General features: G+C 41.8%; 1 protein-coding gene across 3 annotated transcripts in view; it reads right to left on the bottom strand.

Moving 5' to 3' along the window:
- Positions 1-9,061: 9,061 nt before the first annotated feature.
- The window catches only part of wdr24 (WD repeat domain 24), a 30,380-nt gene continuing 16,197 nt past the window's right edge, over positions 9,062-23,244 (bottom strand). For 2 of the 3 annotated variants that reach the window (XM_055651783.1, XM_055651782.1), the window contains exons 5-10: positions 21,980-22,092; positions 20,429-20,547; positions 17,631-17,735; positions 15,670-16,007; positions 13,075-13,259; positions 9,062-11,015 (exon numbers count right to left, since the gene is read on the bottom strand). In XM_055651783.1, coding sequence (XP_055507758.1) covers positions 10,847-11,015; positions 13,075-13,259; positions 15,670-16,007; positions 17,631-17,735; positions 20,429-20,547; positions 21,980-22,092 — 1,029 coding nt within the window. In that variant the 3' untranslated portion in view covers positions 9,062-10,846. The remainder of the gene's footprint in view (positions 11,016-13,074; positions 13,260-15,669; positions 16,008-17,630; positions 17,736-20,428; positions 20,548-21,979; positions 22,093-23,244) is intronic. The other variant, XM_055651784.1, reaches the window with a different exon arrangement.

The raw sequence follows: 23,244 nt of genomic DNA, 5'->3' as shown, positions 1-23,244 counted from the left end.
TGACATCTGGTTACAGGACTAGCCCGCACACCCATCCTTCCTGTATCCAATCCTACTAACATGTTGTTTACATGGGTTTCCTTTCTTTAACAAGCCCAAATCCACATCCAATATTCCAGGCATGGTCTCACCACGATCCTGTGTAATTGTAGTAAGACATCATAGCTCCTGCGCTTGAAATCCCTGGCAATCGAGACCAGAATTATTGTCTTTGCTAATTTTCTTTTTACATATTTGAAAATGCTATTATGATAAATTCCTTGCAAGCTAATTCCCACACATACTTTTTGTATTCTTAATTGATCATTAAAATCTTTTTGGCCGAATTAAAATTTGCTCCCAATCCTCAGGCTTGCAACTTTCTCTAGGAAAAATATTTGCAAATTCATAACTTGATAGCTATGGTTGGATTTTTATGCAAGACAGGAATTCATGCACTTTATTCCTTAAGTATTAGCCATTGCCTACCCAGTCTTGCCTTTCACAGAAGCTTGTATTTAATGTATGTCTGAGAAAAACATTTTTCACACAGAGAGTGGTGAATCTCTGGAATTCTCTGCCACAGATGGTAGTTGAGGCCAGTTCATTGGCTATATTTAAGAAGGAGTTTGATGTGGCCCTGTTGGCTAAAGGGATCAGGGGGTATGGAGAGAAGGCAGGTTGGATGATCAGCCATGATCATATTGAATGGCGGTGCAGGCTCCTCGAAGGGCCGAACGGCCTACTCCTGCATCTATTTAATATATTTTGACAGTTTATTAGACTTGGGACACTAGTTTTGGATAGAATATTTCATATGTGAAGTGATTCAATAATTTTATGGTCATTCTTAAATTCCCCACAGGAGATTAACTGAGCCCTTAGAGTTGTACTGTACCACACTCGGCTAACTTATTCTCTACTTCACACTAAATTGATTTAATTAAAAACTACCCATGCCTACTCCAGGAATTCATCCTCCATAATATTATTGCTAATTGATTTGATCCGGCGTTGTAGATTAAATTTAGCTGGTAACATGCAGTCCGTATACCGATCATCCTCAGTGGAAAATGTTGTCCCTCATATTCCTAATAAATATTGTCCCTCTCACTTAAACTTATGTCCTCTGTTCCTTACTCCCCTACCCTGGGTAGAGGACTCTGTGCATTCACCCTATCTACTCTCATGAATTTATACTATATCAGATCATCCCTCAGCCTCCTGCGCAAGTTTTCCCCACAACTCAGGCCCTCGATCTGGTAACATCATCAAATCTTCTCTGCACTCTTTCCAGCTTAATGACATCCTTCCAATAGCAGGATGACCAAAACTGCACGTAGTAGCCCAAATACAGCCTCACCAATGTCTTCTACAACTGTAACATAACTTTAATACCATGGCTGACGAAGACCAATATACCCAAAACCTTCTCTATCAGCCTGTCCACCTGGACACGACTTTCAAGGAACTGTGTATGTACCTGTGTTCCCAGATCCCTCTGCTCTACAACACTCAGCAGGGCACTCCCATTCTGTGACAAGTTCCTGGTTTGACTTCCCAAAATGCAGCACCTCACACTTATCTGCATTAAACTCCATTAGCCATTCCTCAGCCCATTTGCCCAGCTGCTCAAATCTTGCTGTAAGTTTTGACAACCATCTTCGCTACTTCAGTGTCATCTGCAAACTTACTGATCATGCCTCTCAAAATAGATACTACCGATTTGACTTGCAAATTAGCTTTTTGGGAACCCTGTACCAGCACTCCCAAGTCCCTTTGCACTTCCGATTTCTAAATTCTCTCCCCATTTAGACAAGTCTACGCCTTTATTCCTACTACCAAAATGCATGGCGCCACACTTTGCTACACTATATTCCATCTGCCACTTCTTTGACCACTCTCCCAAACTGTCCAAGTCCTTCTGCAGAGTCCCTGTTTTCTCTACACTCCCTGCCCCTCCACATATCTTAGTGTCATCTGCAAACTTGGCCGCAAAGTCTTCAATTCCCTCATCCAAATCATTGATATACTTCATGAAGAGAAGTGGCCCCGGCACCGAGCCCTGCCGAACAGTGCTAGTCACTGGCAGCCAACCAGAAACCCCCCCTTTATTGCCACTCTTTGCCTTCAGCCATCTAGCTAACCTGCTATCCATGCTAGTATCTTCCCTCTGACAGCATAGGCTCACATCTTCTTTAGCAGTCTCATGTGCGGCACCTTATCAGAGGCTTTCTGAAAATCCAGGTAAACAACATCCACTGACTTTCCTGCTATTTATTTCCTCAAAGAATTCCAACAGGTTCGTCAGGCAAGATCTCCTTTCACAAAACCCTGCTGACTTTGGCCTATTTTATTGTGTGTTTCTAAGTACTCAGAAATCTCATCCTTTACAATGGACACTGAAGTCAGGCTAACCAGCCTATAGATTCCACTCTTCTGCTTTGCTCCTTTCTTGAACAGCGGTGTAATATTTGCAATTTTCCATTTGTCTGGAACCACTCCTGACTAGTGATTTTTGAAAGATCACTTCTAATGCCTCTACAATCTCTAAAGCTTCTTTTTTGTGTACCTTCGATCTTCCAGCATCTGCAGTTCCTTCTTGAACACAATCTCTAAATTAAAGCTTCCTGTTTCAGAACCCGTGGGTGCAGTCCATCCGGCTTACTGTATCCATCTTCAGACTTTTAAGTTTCCCAAGCACCTTCTCCTTAGTAATAGCCACACCACTAACTTCCACCGCCTGATTCTTGAATTTCAGGCACGTGTATTCCACTGTGAAGACTGATGCAAAGAAACGTACTCGGTTTATCTGCCAATTCTTTATTTGCCATTATCACTACTCCAGCATCATTTTCCTGTAGTCCAATGTCCACTCATGTGTCTTTCTCATTCTATAAATCTGACAAAATTTAGCTATCCTTTTATATTATTGGCTAGCTTACTTTCATATTGTGTCTTTTCTCTCTGTATTGCCTTTTTTTTGGTAACTTTCCGTTGTTTTGTTAAAAGCATCTCAATCCTCTGGCTTCCCACTAATCGTTGCAATGCTCCATGCCTCCTTTGTGGGTTTTATGCTGTCTTCGACATCCCTTGTGAGCCACGGTCACTTCATATTCCCCTTAGAATCTTTCTTCCTCTTTGGAATGAAAAGATCCTGCATCTTCAGAATTATTCCCAGCATTGCTGTTCCTTGCTATTCCTGCGATGGTCCATTTCCAATCAACTTCAGGCAGCTCCTCCATCATGCCTCTGTAGTCACCTTTGCTCAACAGTAATACCGATCCATCCAATTTCATCTCCTCCCTCTCAAATTGCATGTTGAATTTTATCATATAATAATAATATACATTTTATTTGCGGGCACCTTTCAAAGTCTCAAGGACACCTTACAGAAATTAACAAGAGTAAAAAACATACAGTCGGAGTAAAATAAATAATAAGGACATCACCAATACAGAAATTAAAGACAGAGTTTGCTCCAAAGACAAAAAATCAAAAACACAATGTGAAGAGAGAGCAGCGGCAGCTAAACAGCGCCAGCGTACAAGTCAAGTCAAGTTTATTCGTCACATACACATACGAGATGTGCAGTGAAATGAAAGTGGCAATGCTCGCGGACTTTTGTGCAAAAGACAAACAACAAAACAACCAACAAATTATAAACACAATCATAACACACATATTCTTTTACATAATAAATAATAGAAGGAAAAACGTTCTGTAGAGTTAGTCCCTGGTGAGATAGGCGTTAACAGAGCGAATGGCCTCTGGGAAGAAACTCCTTCTCAACCTCTCCGTTCTCACCGCATGGCAACGGAGGCGTTTGCCTGACTGTAGCAGCTGGAACAGTCCGTTGCAGGGGTGGAAGGGGTCTCCCATGATTTTATTTGCCCTGGAGTTGCACCTCCTGTTGTATAGTTCCTGCAGGGGGGGTGAGTGAAGTTCCCATAGTGCGTTCGGCCGAACGCACTACTCTCTGCAGAGCCTTCTTGTCCTTGGCAGAGCAATTCCCAAACCAGATGGTAATATTTCTGGACAAGATGCTTTCCACCGCCGCTGCGTAGAAGCACTGGAGGATCCTCAGAGACACTCTGAATTTCCTCAATTGCCTGAGGTGGTAAAGGCGCTGCCTTGCCTTACTCACGAGTGCTGATGCATGTGATGTCCATGTCATATCCTCGGAGATGTGGACTCCCAGATATTTAAAACAGTTCACCCTATCCACAGGATCCCCATTTATCCTCAATGGAGTGTACGTCCTCGGATGATGTGCCCTCCTAAAGTCCATGATCAGCTCCTTCGTTTTTTTGATGTTCAAGAGGAGGCTGTTATCCTGGCACCAGAGTGCTAGATCAGCCACCTCCTCCCGGTAGGCCCTCTCATCGTTGTCTGAGATCAGGCCCACCACCACAGTGTCATCAGCAAACTTAATTATTGAGTTGGAGCTGAACCTAGCCACACAGTCATGTGTGTACAGGGAGTACAATAGGGGGCTGAGGACGCAACCCTGGGGCGATCCTGTGCTCAGGGTGAGGGACTACGATGTATTCCCTCCCATCTTGACTACCTGGGGCCTGGCGGTGAGAAAGTCCAGGACCCAGGCACACAGGGAGGTGTTGAGCCCCAATTCCAGTAGCTTCCCGGCCAGTCTGGTGGGGACTATCGTGTTGAAGGCTGAACTGTAGTCTATGAACAGCATCCTCACATAGCCCCCTTTCTGGCTGTCCAGATGGGAGAGAGCGGTGTGCAAGACCTGGGAGACCGCATCGTCCGTGGATCTGTTCGGACGATATGCGAACTGCAACGGGTCCATGTTCTGAGGGAGGAAGGCGCAGATGTGATTCTTCACCAGCCTCTCAAAGCATTTCATGACTACCGAGGTGAGGGCCACCGGACGGTAGTCATTCAGTACACTCTCTTCCGACAGCCATCTTGGTCACAAACTAACATATTCACTTACACACAAAAAAATCATCCCCCCACAAAGGGGAAGGCACAATGTCCAGACCCCATCCCCAGTTCTCCCAAAGTCAGGCCTGATCATTACCACTGAGTAGTTCATTTATTTTAAATTCCCTAATCAAATTCAGTTTATTACACAATTCTAAATCCATAATTGCCTTTTCCCTGGTCGGCTCAACTACAAGCTGCTCTAAGAAGCCATCTTGTAGGTTGCAACGAAATGCATTTCGTTGTCTCTGTACTGTACACTGACAATGACAATTAAAATTGAATCTGAATCTAGGCACTCTACAAATTCCCACTCTTGGGAGTCCAGTACCAACCTGATTTTCCCCATTCTACTTGCATATTAATACAGTGCCCTCCATAATGTTTGGGACAAAGACCCATCATTTATGTATTTGCCTCTGTACTCCATAATTTGAGATTTGTAATAGAGGAAAAAAAATCACATGTGGTTAAAGTGCACATTGTCAGATATTATAGGGTATTTTTATACATTTTGGTTTCACCATCTAGAAATTACAGCTGTTGTCTTTGTCAACATGAGGACCAAAGTTGTGTCAATGAAAGTCAAAGAAGCCATTATGAGACTGCAAAACAAGAATAAAAACTGTCAATAGAGACATCAGCCAAACCTTAGGCTAACCAAAATCAACTGTTTGGAACATCATTAAGAAGAAAGAGAGCACTGGTGAGCTTACTAATTGCAAAGGGACTGGCAGATCAAGGAAGACCTCCACAGCTGATGACAGAAGAATTCTCTCTATAATAAAGAAAAATCCCCAAACACCTGTCCGACAGATCAGAAACATTCTTCAGGAGTCAGGTGTGGATTTGTCAATGACCACTGTCTGCAGAAGACTTCATGAACAGAAATACAGAGGCTACACTGCAAGATGCAAACCACTGGTTAGCTGCAAAAATAGGATGGCCAGGTTACAGTTTGTCAAGAAGTGCTTAAAAGAGCAACCACAGTTCTGGAAAAAAGGTCTTGTGGACAGATGAGACCAGGATTAACTTATATCAGAGTGATGGCAAGAGCAAAGTATGGAGGAGAGAAGGAACTACCCAAGTTCCTCATCTGTGAAACATGGTGGTGGGGGTGTTATGGCCTGGGCATGCATGGCTGCTGAAGGTACTGGCTCACTTACCTCCGTTGATGATACAACTGCTGATGGTAGTAGCATAATGAATTCTGAAGTGCATAGACACGTCCTATCTGCTCAACTTCAAACAAATGCCTCAAAACTCACTGGCCGGTGGTTCATTGTACAGCAAGACAATGATCCCAAACATTGCTAAAGTGACAAAGGAGTTTTTCAAAGCTAAAAAAATGGTCAATTCTTGAGTGGCCAAGTCAATTATTTGATATGAACCCAATTGAGCATGACTTTTGTATGCCGAAGAGAAACCTGAAGGAGACTAGCCCCCAAAACAAGCATAAGCTAAAGATGGCAGCAATACAGGCCTGGCAGAGCATCGCCAGAGAAGACACCCAGCAACTGGTGATGTCCATGAATCACAGACTTCAAGCAGTCATTGCATGCAAAGGATATGCAACAAAATACTACATGACTACTTTCATTTACATGACATTGCTGTGTTGCAGACATTATGGTGCCCTGAAATGGAGGGGACTATGTATAAACACTGCTGTAATTTCTACATGGTGAAACCCAAAAGTATAAAAATGGCCTTTATTAAAATCTGACAATGTGCACTTTAACCACATGTGAATTTTTAAATTACAAATCTTAAATTGTGGAGGACAGAGGCAAATAAATGGGTCTTTGTCCCAAACATTTCTTACATGCCGATTCCATCTCCAGATATATGTACCCTATATTCTTGCTACTGTTCAGGGGCCTATAACTGCCATCAGGGTATTTTACCCTAGCAGTTTCTTAACTCTACCCACAAGGATTCTACTTCTGATCCTGTCGCCCCTTACTAAGGACTGAATTTCATTCCTTACCAATAGAGTTACCTCAGCCCACCAGTCTGTCCTTTTGATAGGACATGTAACCTTGGATATTCAGCTCCCATCTCGGATCTTGTTTCAGCCATGACTCTGTAATGCCCACAACATTGTACCTACCAATTTCTAACTATGCTATGAACTCAACCACTTTGTTCCTTATTCTACATTCATTCAAAGAGAGTGTTACAGCTTGCTGACAGGCCCAACTTGGCTACATCGGCCAACATGTCCCATTTACACTAGTCCCACCTGCCTGCGTTTGGCCCATCTCTCTCCAACCCTGTCCTATCCATGTACCTGTCTGTTTCTTAAACAAGGGGATAGTCCCTATCTCAACTACCTCCTCGGGCAGTTTGTTCCATACATCCACCACCCTCTGCGTAGCCCGAGCTATAGGGAGAGGTTGAACAGGCTAGGACTATTCCTTGGAGCACAGGAAGATGAAGGGTGATCGTGTAGAGGTGTACAAAATCACGAGAGGTATAGATTGGGTAGACACAGTCTCTTTCCCAGAGTAGGAGATTTGAAAACTAGAGGACACAGGTTTAAGGTGAGGGGAAAAGATTTAATAGGAGCCCGAGGGGTAACTTTTTCACACAAAAGGGTGGTAGGTGTATGGAACGAGTGTAGCTGCAACATGTTGGCCGGTGTGGGCAAGTAGGACCTGTTTCCATGCTGTATGGCTAATGTTTATAAACAGTGCAGAAAATACTCAGAAGGATGCTACCCAGACTGGAGTGTTTATAGGGAGAGACAGGATCGGCTCAACTTTTTGATGGAAGATAAACAAAATGCTGGAATAACTCAGCGGTTCAGGCAGCATCTCTGGAGAAAAGGAATAGGTGACCTTTTGTCTCCTTTGAACGTAGGAGGCTGAAGGGTTACCGTATAAATGTATATTAAATCATAAGATGAATGGTAACAGTCTTTTTTTTCCAGTTTGGGGAGTGTAAAATTAGAGGGTCGAGATTTAAGGTGAGAAAGGAAAGATTTAAAGGGGACATAAGGGTCAACTTTCTCACGGAAGGTGGTGGATATGTGTGACAAAATGCCAGAGGAAGTGGCAGAATTGGGTACAAATACAGCGTTGAAAAGATATTGGGACATGTATGTGAAAGAAAGTTAACTGGATGTTGACCAAACACAGGCAAATGGGACTAGCTTAAGTAGGCAACTTGGTAGAAAAATAGGTGCAAGAGTAGGCCATTTGGCTCTTCGAGCCAGCACCACCATTCAATATGATCATGGCTGATCATTTAAAATCAGTACCCAGTTCCTGCTTTTCCCCCCATATCCCTTGATTCCTTTAGCCCTAAGAGTTAAATCTAACTCTCTCCTAAACTGGTCGGCATACACAAGTAGGGCTAAGGGGCCATTTCCATGTGGCATAACTGACAAATCTAATCAAGTTAAATCCAGCTATTGATATGTTCTTTACTGTAAAAACCAGGATGGAGTTTTTACACTAATTTCCTCCAATAGAACCATGGTGGGCCAATCCAGAACAAGATATTGTAGATTTAAACTAAGCTGTTCACAATTAATAGTTAACATTTGGAACTCATGCACTGGAGTCTCACCTAATGGATCTCTTATCCCTGCATCACCTCCCCCCCACCCCTAACAACACCTCTCCAAGTTAACCAATTTTAATCAGATAGAATATGCTCGATAGAATATACATACACAAATTGGCTTCCAATTATCTGAATGGCGAAAGTCTCATCGCATCAGATAGAAACCATAGCACTTTACATGATCATGCAGTCATTCTTGATTTTGCATAACTGTGGAGTAATGGTTTTAGAGCATTGAAACAGATCTATCAGCCCATTTTGTCCATGCCATCCAAGATGCCTAAGCAAGGTAGTACCGCCTGGCTCATTTCCCTACATCCTCCTATGCTCCACCACCAGCGGGTACTCAACTCAACCCTGGAACACAAGATCATATCCCAAATGTATTGATTATGCACACATCTAAATAACAAAAACAGCTTAACCGTCTTACACAAGTATAAAGATTTGTAGCTGCAATTCATTGAAATGTATCAAAACTTCCCCAAGGGACAGAAAGGAATTAGGTTTTAAACAGTGGAATTCAAGCAAAATAAATGAGGCTGGATGATGACAATTTTGGTCAGAAGTAGGTTTAATATGAACCTCTCGAGGAGACTCACATGGTGGGTCAGACATAACACTGAAGAAAAAGGTCCAGCTGTCAATATACTGTATTTACTATACTGTATGCATTTTTACAGCAGTTACTTCTAGGATTCACAATCCACATTGTAAAATAAACTTTATATAAATATTTTTAAAAATATTCTAGTCTTAAGAAATATCAATGTAAATAGGATTTATTACAAGTGTAAGGAAGACTATATTTTTCACCTTCAAATCGCTGCTATAGCTTCCCATTCCAGAAAACAAATGCAAGCTGGACTGCAGAACTTAAATGTTTCATTGCAGTTCAAACACAAATTCCTCTTGCGCGGAATGTAACCTGTGGACACAGCAACATTCTACCGAGCAAAGAAAAAGCCAGTGGAAATTGACAAGTTGCCTATGCAATTGAGAAAAAATGCCCGTTACTGTTATGCATGTGGGCCTTTCAAGGAGCTCATTCTATTACAATCTTTGGCTATTCTGAAAATTCAATGTTATGACTATTGCATTTTCAAAATGGGGCAGTCATTTAGGTGGCTGTCAACTGTCATTTGATGCTAGGCACAATATGGTTGAATTCACAATGCCCCACTTTTAAGATTACATTATTTATTTGGTCAACATGTTGAATCACTGCTAATTTTCCAATCAATGGGAAATAGTATGTTCCTGAATCCTACAAACAACAGGTAGGAGTTCTATAACCACAGGTTTGACATACGCTGATCTTTATACAGTAATGCTACACAAGCATATTCTGATGGATGATCAGAGCATACTTGAATTGTCACAGCATACTTGAATTAGTACAAGTTTACACACTGTATCGGGAAAAATAAGAAATGTTTTAAACTCTCCTTGGAAAGCTACAAGTTTGCAGCTGCTTGTTACATGATCCACTGTGACCCCATGGCAGCTTTTTCATTGAATTTGATGTCCTAAATTCCCTAATCCCTTCATCAATAAACGCCCAACGCATGAACCCTGTCATTCCACTTCAGCTTCATCGTAGAATTTGTGCACAAGTTATATAGGACACAGAAAGCAGTAAATAGTCTATTTTTTTTTGACTGGGAATATTTCAAAATATGCAAAAGACGCTGACCACACGCACAAGGTCAAACAAAATACTGAAACGCTGTTGTGAGGTTCTGGTCGGATTACTATTCATGTAAATAAACACAAAAACTCGCAAATATCAAAGAACTACTTGGACATGAAGTTAGTCCTGGAATATATAGAAATAATCTCTCTGTTGTCCCATATTAAAATAGTTTAACTCCCACTCACATTCCAATCAATGCCTGCCGTTTATTTTGCATAATAGCTTAGTTTAGCTACTGCTCGGAGCCTGTGGTGATAATCAAGTACTTGTCAACAACTGAGGCCATCTTGCATTTCACCATCATCTGTTTACACAAGTGACGATTGCTTTATGTGCAAGGTGTATTCACTGCAGTTTCTCCTCGCAATTGGTGCTGGAGCACATCACGCCAACAAAACAGTTATAAGACTGCGGGGGAAGAAAACAAAATACACTTCTAACAACGGTTAGATTTTCCATTCTGAATTTAGCTGTAAATTTTCTATGGTGAATGAGTCCATTTTCATTTAATCCACTTTAAACAAAAAAAATATGCAACACATTGAAACCAATTTCAGGGGTGGTGTCCATTTGCAGAAGCCCATGTATTAGACAATCATGTTGTGCTCGCTGAACGGCACCATTGAGCGTTTGAGGTCTGCCTTCTCAGGTATATTCACACAGGTGGCCACACCCAGCTGGGCAATGTGAACTAGTCCTCAGCCAGCTCATGATGTGCTGCAGGTGTCCACCGTGGCTACATCCTTGGCACCAAACAAACAGCCCTCTGACAACTTGATGGCAAACAGCACACATGCTGGCACACTGGCGGCATCTGAGGCAAAAAAAACATATGAAAAACAAGGTTAAGAGAGTAGCTATAACATTAGCGGTTACATCATATTGAGTACACATAGTGGTCTCGGGCTCCACAGATACAGTGCCCTCCATATTTGGGACAAAGACCTATCGTTTATTTATTTGTCTCTGTACTACACAATTTGAGATTTGTAATAGAGAAAAAAAAAATCACATGTGGTTAAATCACACATTGTCAATTTTAATAAAGGGTGTTTTTACACATTTTGGTTTAACCATGTAGAAAAATTACAGCTGTATTTACACATAGTCCCCCCAATTCAGGGCACCATAATATTTGGGACACATGGCTTCACAGGTGTTTGTAATTGCACAGGTGTGTTTAAATGCTTCCATAATGCAGGTATAAGAGAGCTCTCAGCATCTAGTCTCTCCATCATCTTTGGAAACTTATTGCTGTTTATTAACATGAGGACCAAAGTTGTGCCAATGAAAGTCAAAGAAGCCATTATGAGACTAAGAATAAAACTTAGAGACATCAGCCAAACCTCAGGCTTACCAAAATCAACTGTTTGGAACATCATTGAGAAAAAAAGAGAGAACTGTGAGCTTACTAATGGCAAAGGGACTGGCAGGTCAAGGAAGACCTCCACAGCTGATGACAGAAGAATTCTCTCTATAATAAAGAAAAATCCCCAAACACCAGTCCGACAGATCAGAAACATTCTTCAGGAGTCAGGTGTGGATTTGTCAATGACTGCTGTCCGCAGAAGACTTCATGAACAGAAATACAGAGGCTACACTGCACAAGATGCAAACCACTGGTTAGCTGCAGTTAATAATAATAATACATTTTATTTATGGGCGCCTTTCAAGAGTCTCAACGACACCTTACAAAAATTTAGCAGGTAGAGGAAAAACATGTAAGGGGAATGAAATAAATAGTAGAGACATGACTAGTACACACAGTAAAGACAGAATTCAATTCAAAACACAATATGAGGCAATTAATGCACAAATGAAAAGGGAGGGGGATGTGGGGCTAAGGATAGGCAGAGGTGAAGAGATGGGTCTTGAGGCGGGACTGGAAGATGGTGAGGGACACGGAATTGCGGATCAGTTGGGGGAGGGAGTTCCAGAGCCTGGGAGCTGCCCTGGAGAAGGCTGTCCCCAAAACTGCGGAGGTTGGACTTGTGGATGGAGAGGAGACCGGCTGATGTGGATCTGTGGGACCGTCAGAGTTGGCAGGGGGAGAGAAGGTCAGTGAGATATGGGGGGCAGATGGTGGAGGGTTTTGTAGGTGAGGATCAGGATTTTGTAGGTGATCCGGTGGGAGATGGGAAGCCAGTGAAGTTGTTTGAGGACTGGAGTGATGTGATGCCAGGATTTGGTGTGGGTGATGAGTCGGGCAGCTGCGTTCTGGACCAGTTGGAGTAGGTTGATATAGGTGGAGCTGGTGCCAAGGAGAAGTGAGTTGCAATATTCCAGTCGGGAGGAGATGAAGGCATGGATGAGTCTTTCAGCAGCGGTTCAGCAGTTAGCCAAACTTGCTATTTTCACCACTTTCCAAGTTGGCAAAACTTGACTTTGTCAACATTGCTCTTATTGCTTCTGCCCCAACCCCCCCCCCTCCACCGAAAATTAAAATCATCCCCACGCTACAGGAAATGCTGACTGATTTCTCAGTAAAACCCAAAGTTGCTCAAATTGTCTCTCAAATGGAGAGAAGGCAGGTACGGGATACTGAGTTGGATGATCAGCCATGATCATATTGAATGGCGGTGCAGGCTCGAAGGGCCGAATGGCCTACTCCTGCACCTAATTTCTATGTTTCTAAATGTGATTCAAACGTGGGTCATGTTAAATACATTTGCATTTTCTACAGTTACATTCACAACTTTGTGTAATACCAGGAATTACTGACAATGCAGCACAACAAACTTTACTTTAGTGCTAAACATGCTTTTGTTGGGTTCAGACAAAGAATTTTTAAAACTAGCAATGAACATTTTTAGTTTGTTCCCTGCACAGTTCAATCAGAAGAATTTAGTGTACTATCAGATTGCACAGCCTACCTATCACAGATCCAGCCCTTGCTGCTCATCGGTCGTTTGCAGTTGCTGCAGTTGATATGAAGAGTGGTTGATGCCTGGTTAAAACAATTGATGGAGCTGCATGTGCTCAGCTTGATCACTTCATTTGAGATGTTCCACAGTTTGAACCGCTGCAGCAGATCAATGTACGATGTGTACCAGTGTTCCTGGTAACAAATAATGACATTTCTAAATATGCAATGCTATGGTCAATATTTACCAGAACAGTTCATTCAATGTATTTTACATAAAACATTTCAAACTCTTAAACATAAGTGAGTACATAATATTTAATAATAAAAAAGAGAGACAGTGCTAAAGTAACTCAGCAGGTCCAGCAACCTCTCTGGTGAGCATGGATGGGTGACATTTTGTGTCAGTCTGAAGAAAGGTCATGACCCGAAATATCACCTATCCATGTTCTCCAGAGAGGCTGCCTGACCCCGCTGAGTTACTCCAACACTGTGTCCTTTTTTTTTGATTATCAGCATCTGCAGTTGTTTGTTTCTAATATGTAAAAATAATGTAGAAGGAACAAACAACTTGGAAAGCATTGGTTCAAAGTATTTGTTTCAAAATTGGTGAAATAGCTAAACAATAATGGCTGAAAGTCGTCATCAATAGACACGTAATGGTGCAGGAGAAGCAAGAATGTACAAGATGTCACAACTGATGCTTTTCTCAAAAATTAGGAGATGTCTTAGTTGAAATAACAACCATGTGGCCAGAACATTATAGAATAAATCCTGTGGTGTGTGGGTGGGTGGGTGTAAATGAGTAATGGCTGAACATCTTAGATGGAACAAGCAAATTCTGAGATAACTCCTTATCTTCTGAGCTATAGTTAAGCCTTGAGATAGATAGGAATTTCAATGTGAAAAAGCAAGGAACTGGTATTTGATCAAAATAATCAAGATTTGAAACTCAGCTTGATGGGGAATTGCATACATCTGATTAAGCTTCATTATTATAGAGGCGAAGAGAAATGGACAAAGCCAAATGCGGAACTGGAGCTTTCAGAACAAGTCACAAAAGGTATTGACAGCCCCATCTTCAGCTAACTATATCAATCTGTAGGCAAGATTGTAATATCAGAAACTGCAGTAGATCAACTTGGTAACAAGTAGATCAACTTGGTAACAAAAGCTTTTTGTTGCATTCTATCCGGTCATTCTATCCAGAACAGTGCAGGGCAGCAGTGCTATTTGTAATCCATTAACTTCTGTCACAACTTGCAGCACTGGTCCATGTTGACAGGGTAGGAACATTCTATGCATGAATTAAGTTCAACGCCTGGGAAATGTCATGTTATTAATAATTCCAGGATGCTGAATATCTCGTAATTACAATTTTAGAGATAAACCACACTATTTAAAATCTAATTTGATAATATAGTTATCCATTAACATAAACAAAATACCTAATATTCAAACATTAACAACATATTGTTTGGACTGTGTCAAATGGCAATCATGAAGGGCATAGAAAAGGTGAATGGCCAGTCTTTCTCTTGGATAGGTGACTAAAACTAGAGGGCACAGATGTATGGTGAGAAGAGAAAGATTTAAAGTGGGATTTGAAAAACACAGTCACACAGACACAGAGCAGTGGGTATATAGAACAAGCTTCCAGACGAAGCTGTAGGGGAGGGGTTTATTACAATATTTAGATGCCAAGACCAATCTCAACAGTCTGTTTAATGCCACAATTGAATCTGCCTCCACCACCACCCACAGCAGCATGTACCAGGCAAGCCTGTGTAAAAATACTTGCTTCACACCTCCTTTAAACTTTGCCCCTATCACTTAAAACTTTGCCTGCTGGTATTTGACATTTCCATCCTTTGAAATGGATTCTGTCCATCCAATCTATCAAACCATTTAGACAGGACACATGGATAGGAAAGATTTAGAGCAATATGGGCAAAACACGGGCAAATAAGACTAGCTCATAAAGACGTCATATAACATGGATGAGTTGGACCCACTGCAAATAAATGAGCATACATGTTTATAGCCTATGTAATGCCCGATGAAGAAAGCAATGAATTGGCCTCTCAACTAAATGGACTGCAAATTTTGATTTTCTTCCGAAATAGTCTTGTATGTCACATCACAATAAAACTGCAAAATGAGGACAGCTTGGTGCACAGTAGACATTTGTAAGAAGGAACTGCAGATGCTGGTTTAAACCAAGGATAGACACAAAAAGCTGGAGTAACTCAGCGGGACAGGCAGCATCTCAGGAGAGAAGGAATGGGTGACGTTTTGGGTCGAGACCCTTCTTCAGTCACTATATTCTGTCGTAATGTTCGCCAAGACTTTTCTTATGGCATCAAAAGGAATAAAGGTAATGCCTCACCCGCTGAGTTAATCCGGCATTTTGTGTCTACCTTTAAAGAAGTAAACATATATTAAGGTTCAATACTAGTTTGAAGTGAGCCCAATTTTCCTTGTGTAGGTGTCACATGACTGGAAGTAATTTTGCTTACAAATATTACCCATTTGTAAAATTGTTGCCGTGACCTGAGATAAGTACCACACCCCATTCCAACTGCGTTTAATAACTACATTTTACCTGTGTCTGCTCATCAATTTCTTTCCGAATACGGTCACCAAGGACAATCAGGACAGATACAGCCATTTGCACATCTCCTTGCTCTGCATAGTAATGCAGCATGTCTTTAACAAGGGAATTAAAGTAATCAGCAGGCAGATAGGCATCATAGAGAGGCTGCGAGATTGACATAAGGGAAAAGGATTCAATTGGGCTTAAGCACACGGTCTCCGTTTCATTTCCACTGACATGTGGAGACTCCACTTTATCCTGCAGATGGTCCGGCACAGAAGGGTTATCTATAATTTCATGACGCAGTTGAAATGCTTCCTGGGGCAAAATATATTCGTGTTCCTCTGCTAACAGACAGAAAGACAGCATGTAAGAACATTTTGGTTTTGTTATTAAAAAGCAAGAAAAATGAACAAGGATCCTATTAAAGAACCGCACTTTTATATATGGCTGTATAAACAGTCACTTCAACTCTGCACAACATAGGCAATGCAATCACATATCTGGGAGTGTGCTGGCTGAGGTTTTATTGGACTGACATCTTGAAGCTGAGTGCTGATGGGCAAGAGAAACTAGTTGCTATGGGTGTTGCAATTTATCTCAGAGCCCAGACACTGTCAAACTTAAATTCTTGCTTGGTGTAAAACACAATTTGTGATATTATGCTGGATATATTTTTGAAAAGGTTAAGCAAAGGGAGGATCGTAAAGAGCCGTGAAGCCTTAATTTAAAAGCTGAGGCATTCAAAAGCACATATTAATAATATTTGCAAGAGAGGGCGGCATGGTGATGCAGTGGTAGAGTTGCTACCCTACAGCACCAGAGGCCCGGGTTCAATCCGGGTGCTGTCTGAATGAAGTTTGTACGTTCTCCCTGTAACCTGTGTGGGTTCACTCTGGCAAGCTCCGGTTTCTTCCCACACTCCAAAGACGTACAGGTTTGTAGGCTAAATGGCTTGGTACAAATACGAAATAGTCCCTTGTGTGTAGGATAGTTTTAGTGTGCAGGGATAGTTGGTCGGCTCGGACTCTGTAGGCCAAAGGGCCTGTTCCTGCGCTGGAAACTAAACTAAGACCAAAAAAGAATGAAACAAGCTGGCAGCCATATCGCAGCAAGATGTTTGAAGATGTACAGGAAAGGTAAAATAATTGCCATGTTGACGTCGGCTCAGCACACACACACGCACACGGTGATCTGCTATCAATGCGGCATCTTCTGCAATCTCCAAAAAAGCTACTGCACAAGGCATGACACCTAACACTTTAATTTGCATGTCTAACATTATACACCCACACTATGAAATTTGCTACCTACAAAGCTTTGCATATAAATTACAAATAGAGAATTATGCAAAAACATTTAAATAAACCCCATAGGGCACTCGTATTATCAGTATTTTTAAATGATCAGTAATCTTAATGAGAAAGGTCAAGAAAGTACCACCATTTTTAACTGGTCAATCTATTGAAAAATCAACCATGCAGGATCTCCCTGTATGAGAATAGACCTTGATACAACCAGTAAAACTATTTCAATGTTGTAACAGGAAAAAAGATTTTAAATTCTGGACATTGTACTCGTTCCCACCCAACAGCTAACGATGGTCTGTTTCGTTTATCATTGTTACTTTGTCTATCTCTCTCCACATCACCCAAAAGGTCACCTTTTCCTTTTCTCAATTTTCTGATTTGCTGAGTTACTCCAGCTTTTTGTGTCTATCTTTGGTTTAAACCAGCGTCTGCAGTTCCCTCCTACACAAATGTAGCCGCCACTAACTCTCTAAATAACATCTAATTGTAAATACCACTGATTAATGAATATCACCCGGGTTGTCAGGAAATCACTATAACTACTGTTTATAAATGACAATTGCTTAAAGTCAGATCTTCCATTTTCCCGTTTGACTTGGTGATGTGTGCGATAACTAGAGTCATTTTGCCTGATACTTTTGTGAGAAGGTGCTCACTCACCACGAGCATTTTCATGATCCACCAAGTAAAGGTCATCTTCATCTCCTTCCACATCTCCAAATAGATAATCTGCAGGCACATCACTACCTTCTGTTTCCTCATTCTCTGTGGCACAAGGAAAATCTCAATCAGATTATATATGAAAAAGTGTGGAAAATACTTTACTCGTGGAAAACCCATTGCCTATGAGAAAATATAACCAGCAGTAACAATGGTATACTGAGCAATACCATAAGATGCCGTCCTAATAAGATCATGAGGAGAATACAACTTCCACTTCCGTCCACAGATTCCAATTTCAGTTTTCACAGGGACAGAAGAAATGTGACAGTAAATTGTTGACGTTTTACAATCTTTATCCATTGACAGGTACACACTTTATGCTCCAATATTTCTGGTTAATTTAAAATGTGATTATGAACAACAACCAGAATGGAATTTAATTTGTATTGGCCAAATTGACGTGGGATGAAAAATAGCATTAGCAAAATGTGCTGAATCTGCCATCATCATTCACTATTTCCATTGAGGTCATTAATGTAGAAGTAATGAAGCATCCACCTTCAAGTGGACTCAGATTTAAGATTAGGCAGCAGGAAAACAAAACAGGTGGATGTAGACCATTTCTCAGGTAAAGAACATTTTCTAAAATATGACCCATGCAATTGAACATTTCAGAACATGCAGCTTAGTGAATGTGATATGATTGTGAAAACTGGAGTCAGAATAGATCATAAATTGTCACCTCACAAACTACTTGCTGAAAATAGTTTGGGATATTGAAGGGTACTTGCTGTTCTGATGTTGCATGAATCAATTAAATCAACAAGAGAAAACAGGGAAGACAGACTAGCTTGGCTGGCATAACAGTGGGGATCATGCAGGAATCCATTGTAAAGGAAGTGGTGACAAAGTATATGACAAATCACAGAACTGAGCAGAGAGAACAGATTTTATGGGATCCAAGGAGAGATAGCTGAATGGATAGAACATTGGCTTTATGGAAAGAAGCAGGGGGTGGTGGTGGAAGATTGTTTTTCCAGACTGAAGGCCTGTGATTAGCAGGTGTGCCTCAAGGGTCAGTGCTGGGCCCAGAGCTGTTTGTCATTTATATCAGTGATTTGGATGAGAACGTACAAAGCATGATTAGCATGTTTGCAGATTACACTAGTGGGTGTTATGTACATAGTGGTTGTAAAAAATTGCAGCAGGATCTTGATCAGTTGGGCTGAAGGATGGTTGATGGAATTTAATAGAGAAATGTAAGGTGTTGCATTTTGGAAAGTCTAACAGGGCAGGACCTACATAGTGAATAGCAGGGCTCTGAGGGGATGAGGGGGTGAGGGGGGGGGGTGCTGTAGAGCAGTGGGATCTAGGAGTGCAAGTACATAGTTCCTTGAAAGTGGCATCACTGGTATATAGGGTGGTCAAAATGGCTTTCGGCACATTGGCCTGAATCAGAGTATTGAGTCTAAGAGTTGGAAGGTCATGTTACAATTGTACAAGACATTTGGTGAGGCCTCATCTAGAGTATGGCACTCAGTTTTCATCACCACGTTACGGGAAAGATGTTGGTAAACTGGAAAGAGTGCAGAGAAAATTTACAAGGATGTTGCCAGGACTTGTAGGCCTGAGCTACAGAGGTTGAGCAGACGAGGACTTTATTCCTTGGAACGCAGCAGGATGAGGAATGGTCTTACAGAGGTGTTACAAGACCAGGAGAGGAATATATCAGTTAATGCAAATTGGGGCAAAGGGCCTGTTTCCACACTGCATGATTATGATGAAAAAGAAATAATTTGATAAATCTGTGCACAATCATTAAAAGTCAGCAGGTTGGTGCAGCAAGTAGTTAAGGCAGCAAACAGCTTATTGGCCTTTATAGCAATGAGATTGGAGTTTAGAAATAGGTAAGTTCTATTACAATTGTATAGGCTGTAATGAAGCCACATCCAAAGAGGCCTCATTTAGAGTATGTCAGACACATAGTCAGAGTTTTCCCCTACAGAAACAGGCCCTTTGGTCCAACTCATCAATGCTGTCTAAAATGCCCCATCCAACCCAATCCCACTCGCCTAGCCGATATCTCTCTAAACCTTTGCTATCCATATACCTGTCCCTGTGCTAATGTAATTTAAATATTATTGTATTTGCCTCAACTATTTTATCTGGCAGCTCGTTCCATATACCTATCACCCTCAGTGTGAAAAAATATATGCAATGTCTTGGTCCTCTTATGCAAGAAAATATATAATAGAATTAGAGGTGAAAGCTACGAAGCTAATGCTTGTGTTGAGAGGATTAACCCTTCAGGTAGGGTCTATTTTCTTTCGGGTTTTAAAGCACGAGAGGTAAACTTATTGAAACATAGAAGATCCTCAGGGGCACGTCAGAAAAAATGTTGAGATGCTCTCCTGGTACGTGGAGACATGGACACTTACCTTGAAACTCATGACTTAAAACTGAGGTGCGCAGAAATGTCATTATACAGAAAGCATTGAATCTCTGGAATGATCCACCCAGTGAACTGGGATGGTAAATCAATAGAAAATGTAGGTACATATTTGACAGGATGGAGGCGATGAGGATGTGGCACAGAGAAGAAGTTGTGACCAGGGTAGATTTGTTATCATCGTACTGAATGACAGTGAATGTTTGAAGGGCTGATTGGCCTACTCTTACATTGTATGATTCCGATGCCAAACCTTCAGCACTAACATAATCATAAGCAAAGTAGAAATGCATATCATTGAGTAACTGGATTAACTTTAGTTCAGCTCAAGTCCCACTACATGTACCTTCATTCGCAGTGATCAATGGGTTTGAGGGATCTATATGATTAACTTCCTGTCGATTTTCAGCCTTTCCTCTCTCCAATCTGGTTTCATTGCCAAGGGGTGCAGAGATCTCCTTAAAACTTTGAATGGAAATAAAACATGAATCGATGAGATTAATCAGTTATTAGACAGATAGGCACTGAAGAAGGGTCTCGACCCAAAACGTCACCCATTCCATCTTTCCAGAAATGCTGCCTGTCCCGCTGGGATACTCCAGCGTTTTGTGTCTATCTTCAGTTTAAAGCAGCAACTACAGATCCTTCCTACACAATCAGTTATGTTAAATGGAATAAACAAGTTTTCCCAAAAATCCACCAGCTTTGAGTAAAACTGAAGTGATGTCCTCAAAATACAAAACAATAATTCATTAAACTAAAAAAGCCATATTTGCAACAAAAACATATAATAATAAATAATAATAATGCATTTTATTTGCTGGCGCCTTTCTGGACAACCAAGGACACCTACAAAAGTTAACAGAAGTGAAAAAAACATATAGTCGGAGAAAAATAAATAATAAGGACATCATCAACACACAAATTAAGGATAGAAATCGTTCCAAAGACACAAAATCAAAAAATCAAAAAACACAATGTGAAGAGAGAGCAGCGGCAGCTAAAGCGCGCCAGCGTCCACTCTCCCTTCTGACAGCCATCTTGCGCACAGACTAACATGTTAACTTACACACAGAAAAATCATCCCACAAAGTCCAGTCCTCATCCCCAGTTCACCCAAAGTCAGGCCTATTGAGGCCACCGCTATTGCCTCTACGGAGGCCCGATGTTCCTGGCCGATCTGGCCGGGTGGAGTTGCCCCGGCGTCGGGAGAGTCCTCACAGCTGGGCCACCTGGAACGGCCGCTTCCTAGCAGGGGATTGTCGGCTTCCAAAGCCGACAGGGCCGCGCCGGGTTGGAGCTCCCAGGCTCCTGATGTTAAGGTCGGCGCCGTCCACTCCGCTCCGCAGACCCGCAGGTGTTGATCTCGGCGGTCATATCTCACCGGAACTACAGCGCGTCGATCCAGCGCGGCGACCCAGGCAAGGCATCGCCTGCTCCGCTCCACAATAGCGCTCCAGCGCTGTGCCGCCAACAAAGCCGAGGTGCTGGGTGGTCCCCGCCAGGAAACGGCGCTCCACGCCTGCTGGTAGGCCACGAGGACGGGTCGACGGGCAGCCCGGAGAAAAAAGCTGCCTCACCGACCAGGTAGGGACCTAGAAGTATAATTACCTCCTTCCCCCACAGTAAGAAGTCCATTTCTCCAACAAACGAAGAACAAGACATACTAGAAACTTTTTTAAAAATGAATTAAACGGACGGCTGCTGGTTAGCAGCCGTTCCCCAAGATGGCTCCTCCCACTCTGATATAGAATATTTATAAATTCAACCAGTGTCTAAGTCAAACTAAACAAGTGCAAATCTGTAGTCCCAAAATGTGATCTTGAAAAGTAATTCCACACTGGGAGGACTATTTCCCCCGCCCCCCAAACAATGACATTGTTTCTGCTCTTCCCACCTGTTCATTAGAGGCAACCCTCCAGTCTTGCCAATACTCTGATTTAAGTTCACAGCTGAAATGGCACCTGGGTTGGAATACACAATCCTCAGCATTGTCCAAGTCTGGGCCACCTAGACAGAGAAAATGAATATTAAATCTCCAAAGCAACTTATTGGCAATGATGCGCGATGCACAACAGTGAACTGGCAGATTCAACCCAACAATGCAATACAATGCCACATCATTCAAAACTGTTTATAGTAATCATAGAGTGTCATAGAGCATGGAAACAGAGCCTTTAGCCCAACTTGCCCATGCTGATCAATATGCCCCATCTACACTATTCCCACCTGCCTGCATTGGGCCCATATCCCTCGAAACCTTTTCTATCCATGCACCTTTTAAATGTTGTTATAGTATCAGCCGCAACTACTCCCTCTGGCAGCTCATTCAGCCTCTGTGTGAAAAAAGTTTCAGTTCAAGTTCTTTTCCCTCTCACTATAAATTTATGTCCTCGGTTTCTTGATTCCCCTCCTCTGGGTAAAATACTCTGCGCATCTACAACTTCCCCTTGTGATCCTCGAGAAAATCACACCTGTTCTTCCTGAACACCCAGTGAATATTATCCTAGCTTGGCCAACTTCTCCCCAGGACTCAGGCCCTCAAGTCCTGGCAACATCCTCACAAATGTTCAAAAAAAATTTTAAAAAAACAGACAGAAACAAAGGGGAAGAAAAATATCCACAGCATTTTCACTGAAGTATTTATACCCAATTTTGACTCTAACACCAATCTTAGAGGAGATAAAAATCATACAAATCCCATTCATAGGATTCTGATAACAGTCATTCCTTTTGAGAGTACTTTTAGAGATGATACTATGAAACATCTCAAAAGGAATGTGGTTGGCATTATGTCAATGCAAGCCCGATTTTCAGTTTTGTTATTCATCATTAATTAAGGGACAGATGTTTAGGGGAAGTTTAGGGGTAACATGAGGGGGAACTTCTTTACTCAGAGAGTGGTAGCGGTGTGGAATGAGCTTCCAGTGGAAGTGGTGGAGGCAGATTCGTTGGTATCATTTATAAAATAAATTGGATAGGCATATGGATGAGAAGGGAATGGAGGGTTATGGTATGAGTGCAGGCAGGTGGGACTAAGGGAAAAAGGTTGTTCGGCACGGACTTGTAGCGCCGAGATGGCCTGTTTCCGTGCTGTAATTGTTATATGGTTATATCATTTATCAAATTACCAATTGCTGGGAAATTGGTATAGGGAGGGAT

This window comes from Leucoraja erinacea, chromosome 20 (assembly GCF_028641065.1).
Source record: "Leucoraja erinacea ecotype New England chromosome 20, Leri_hhj_1, whole genome shotgun sequence".
In the NCBI taxonomy this organism is placed as follows: Eukaryota; Metazoa; Chordata; class Chondrichthyes; order Rajiformes; family Rajidae; genus Leucoraja; species Leucoraja erinaceus.
This window is presented reverse-complemented; position numbering and strand designations above follow the sequence as displayed.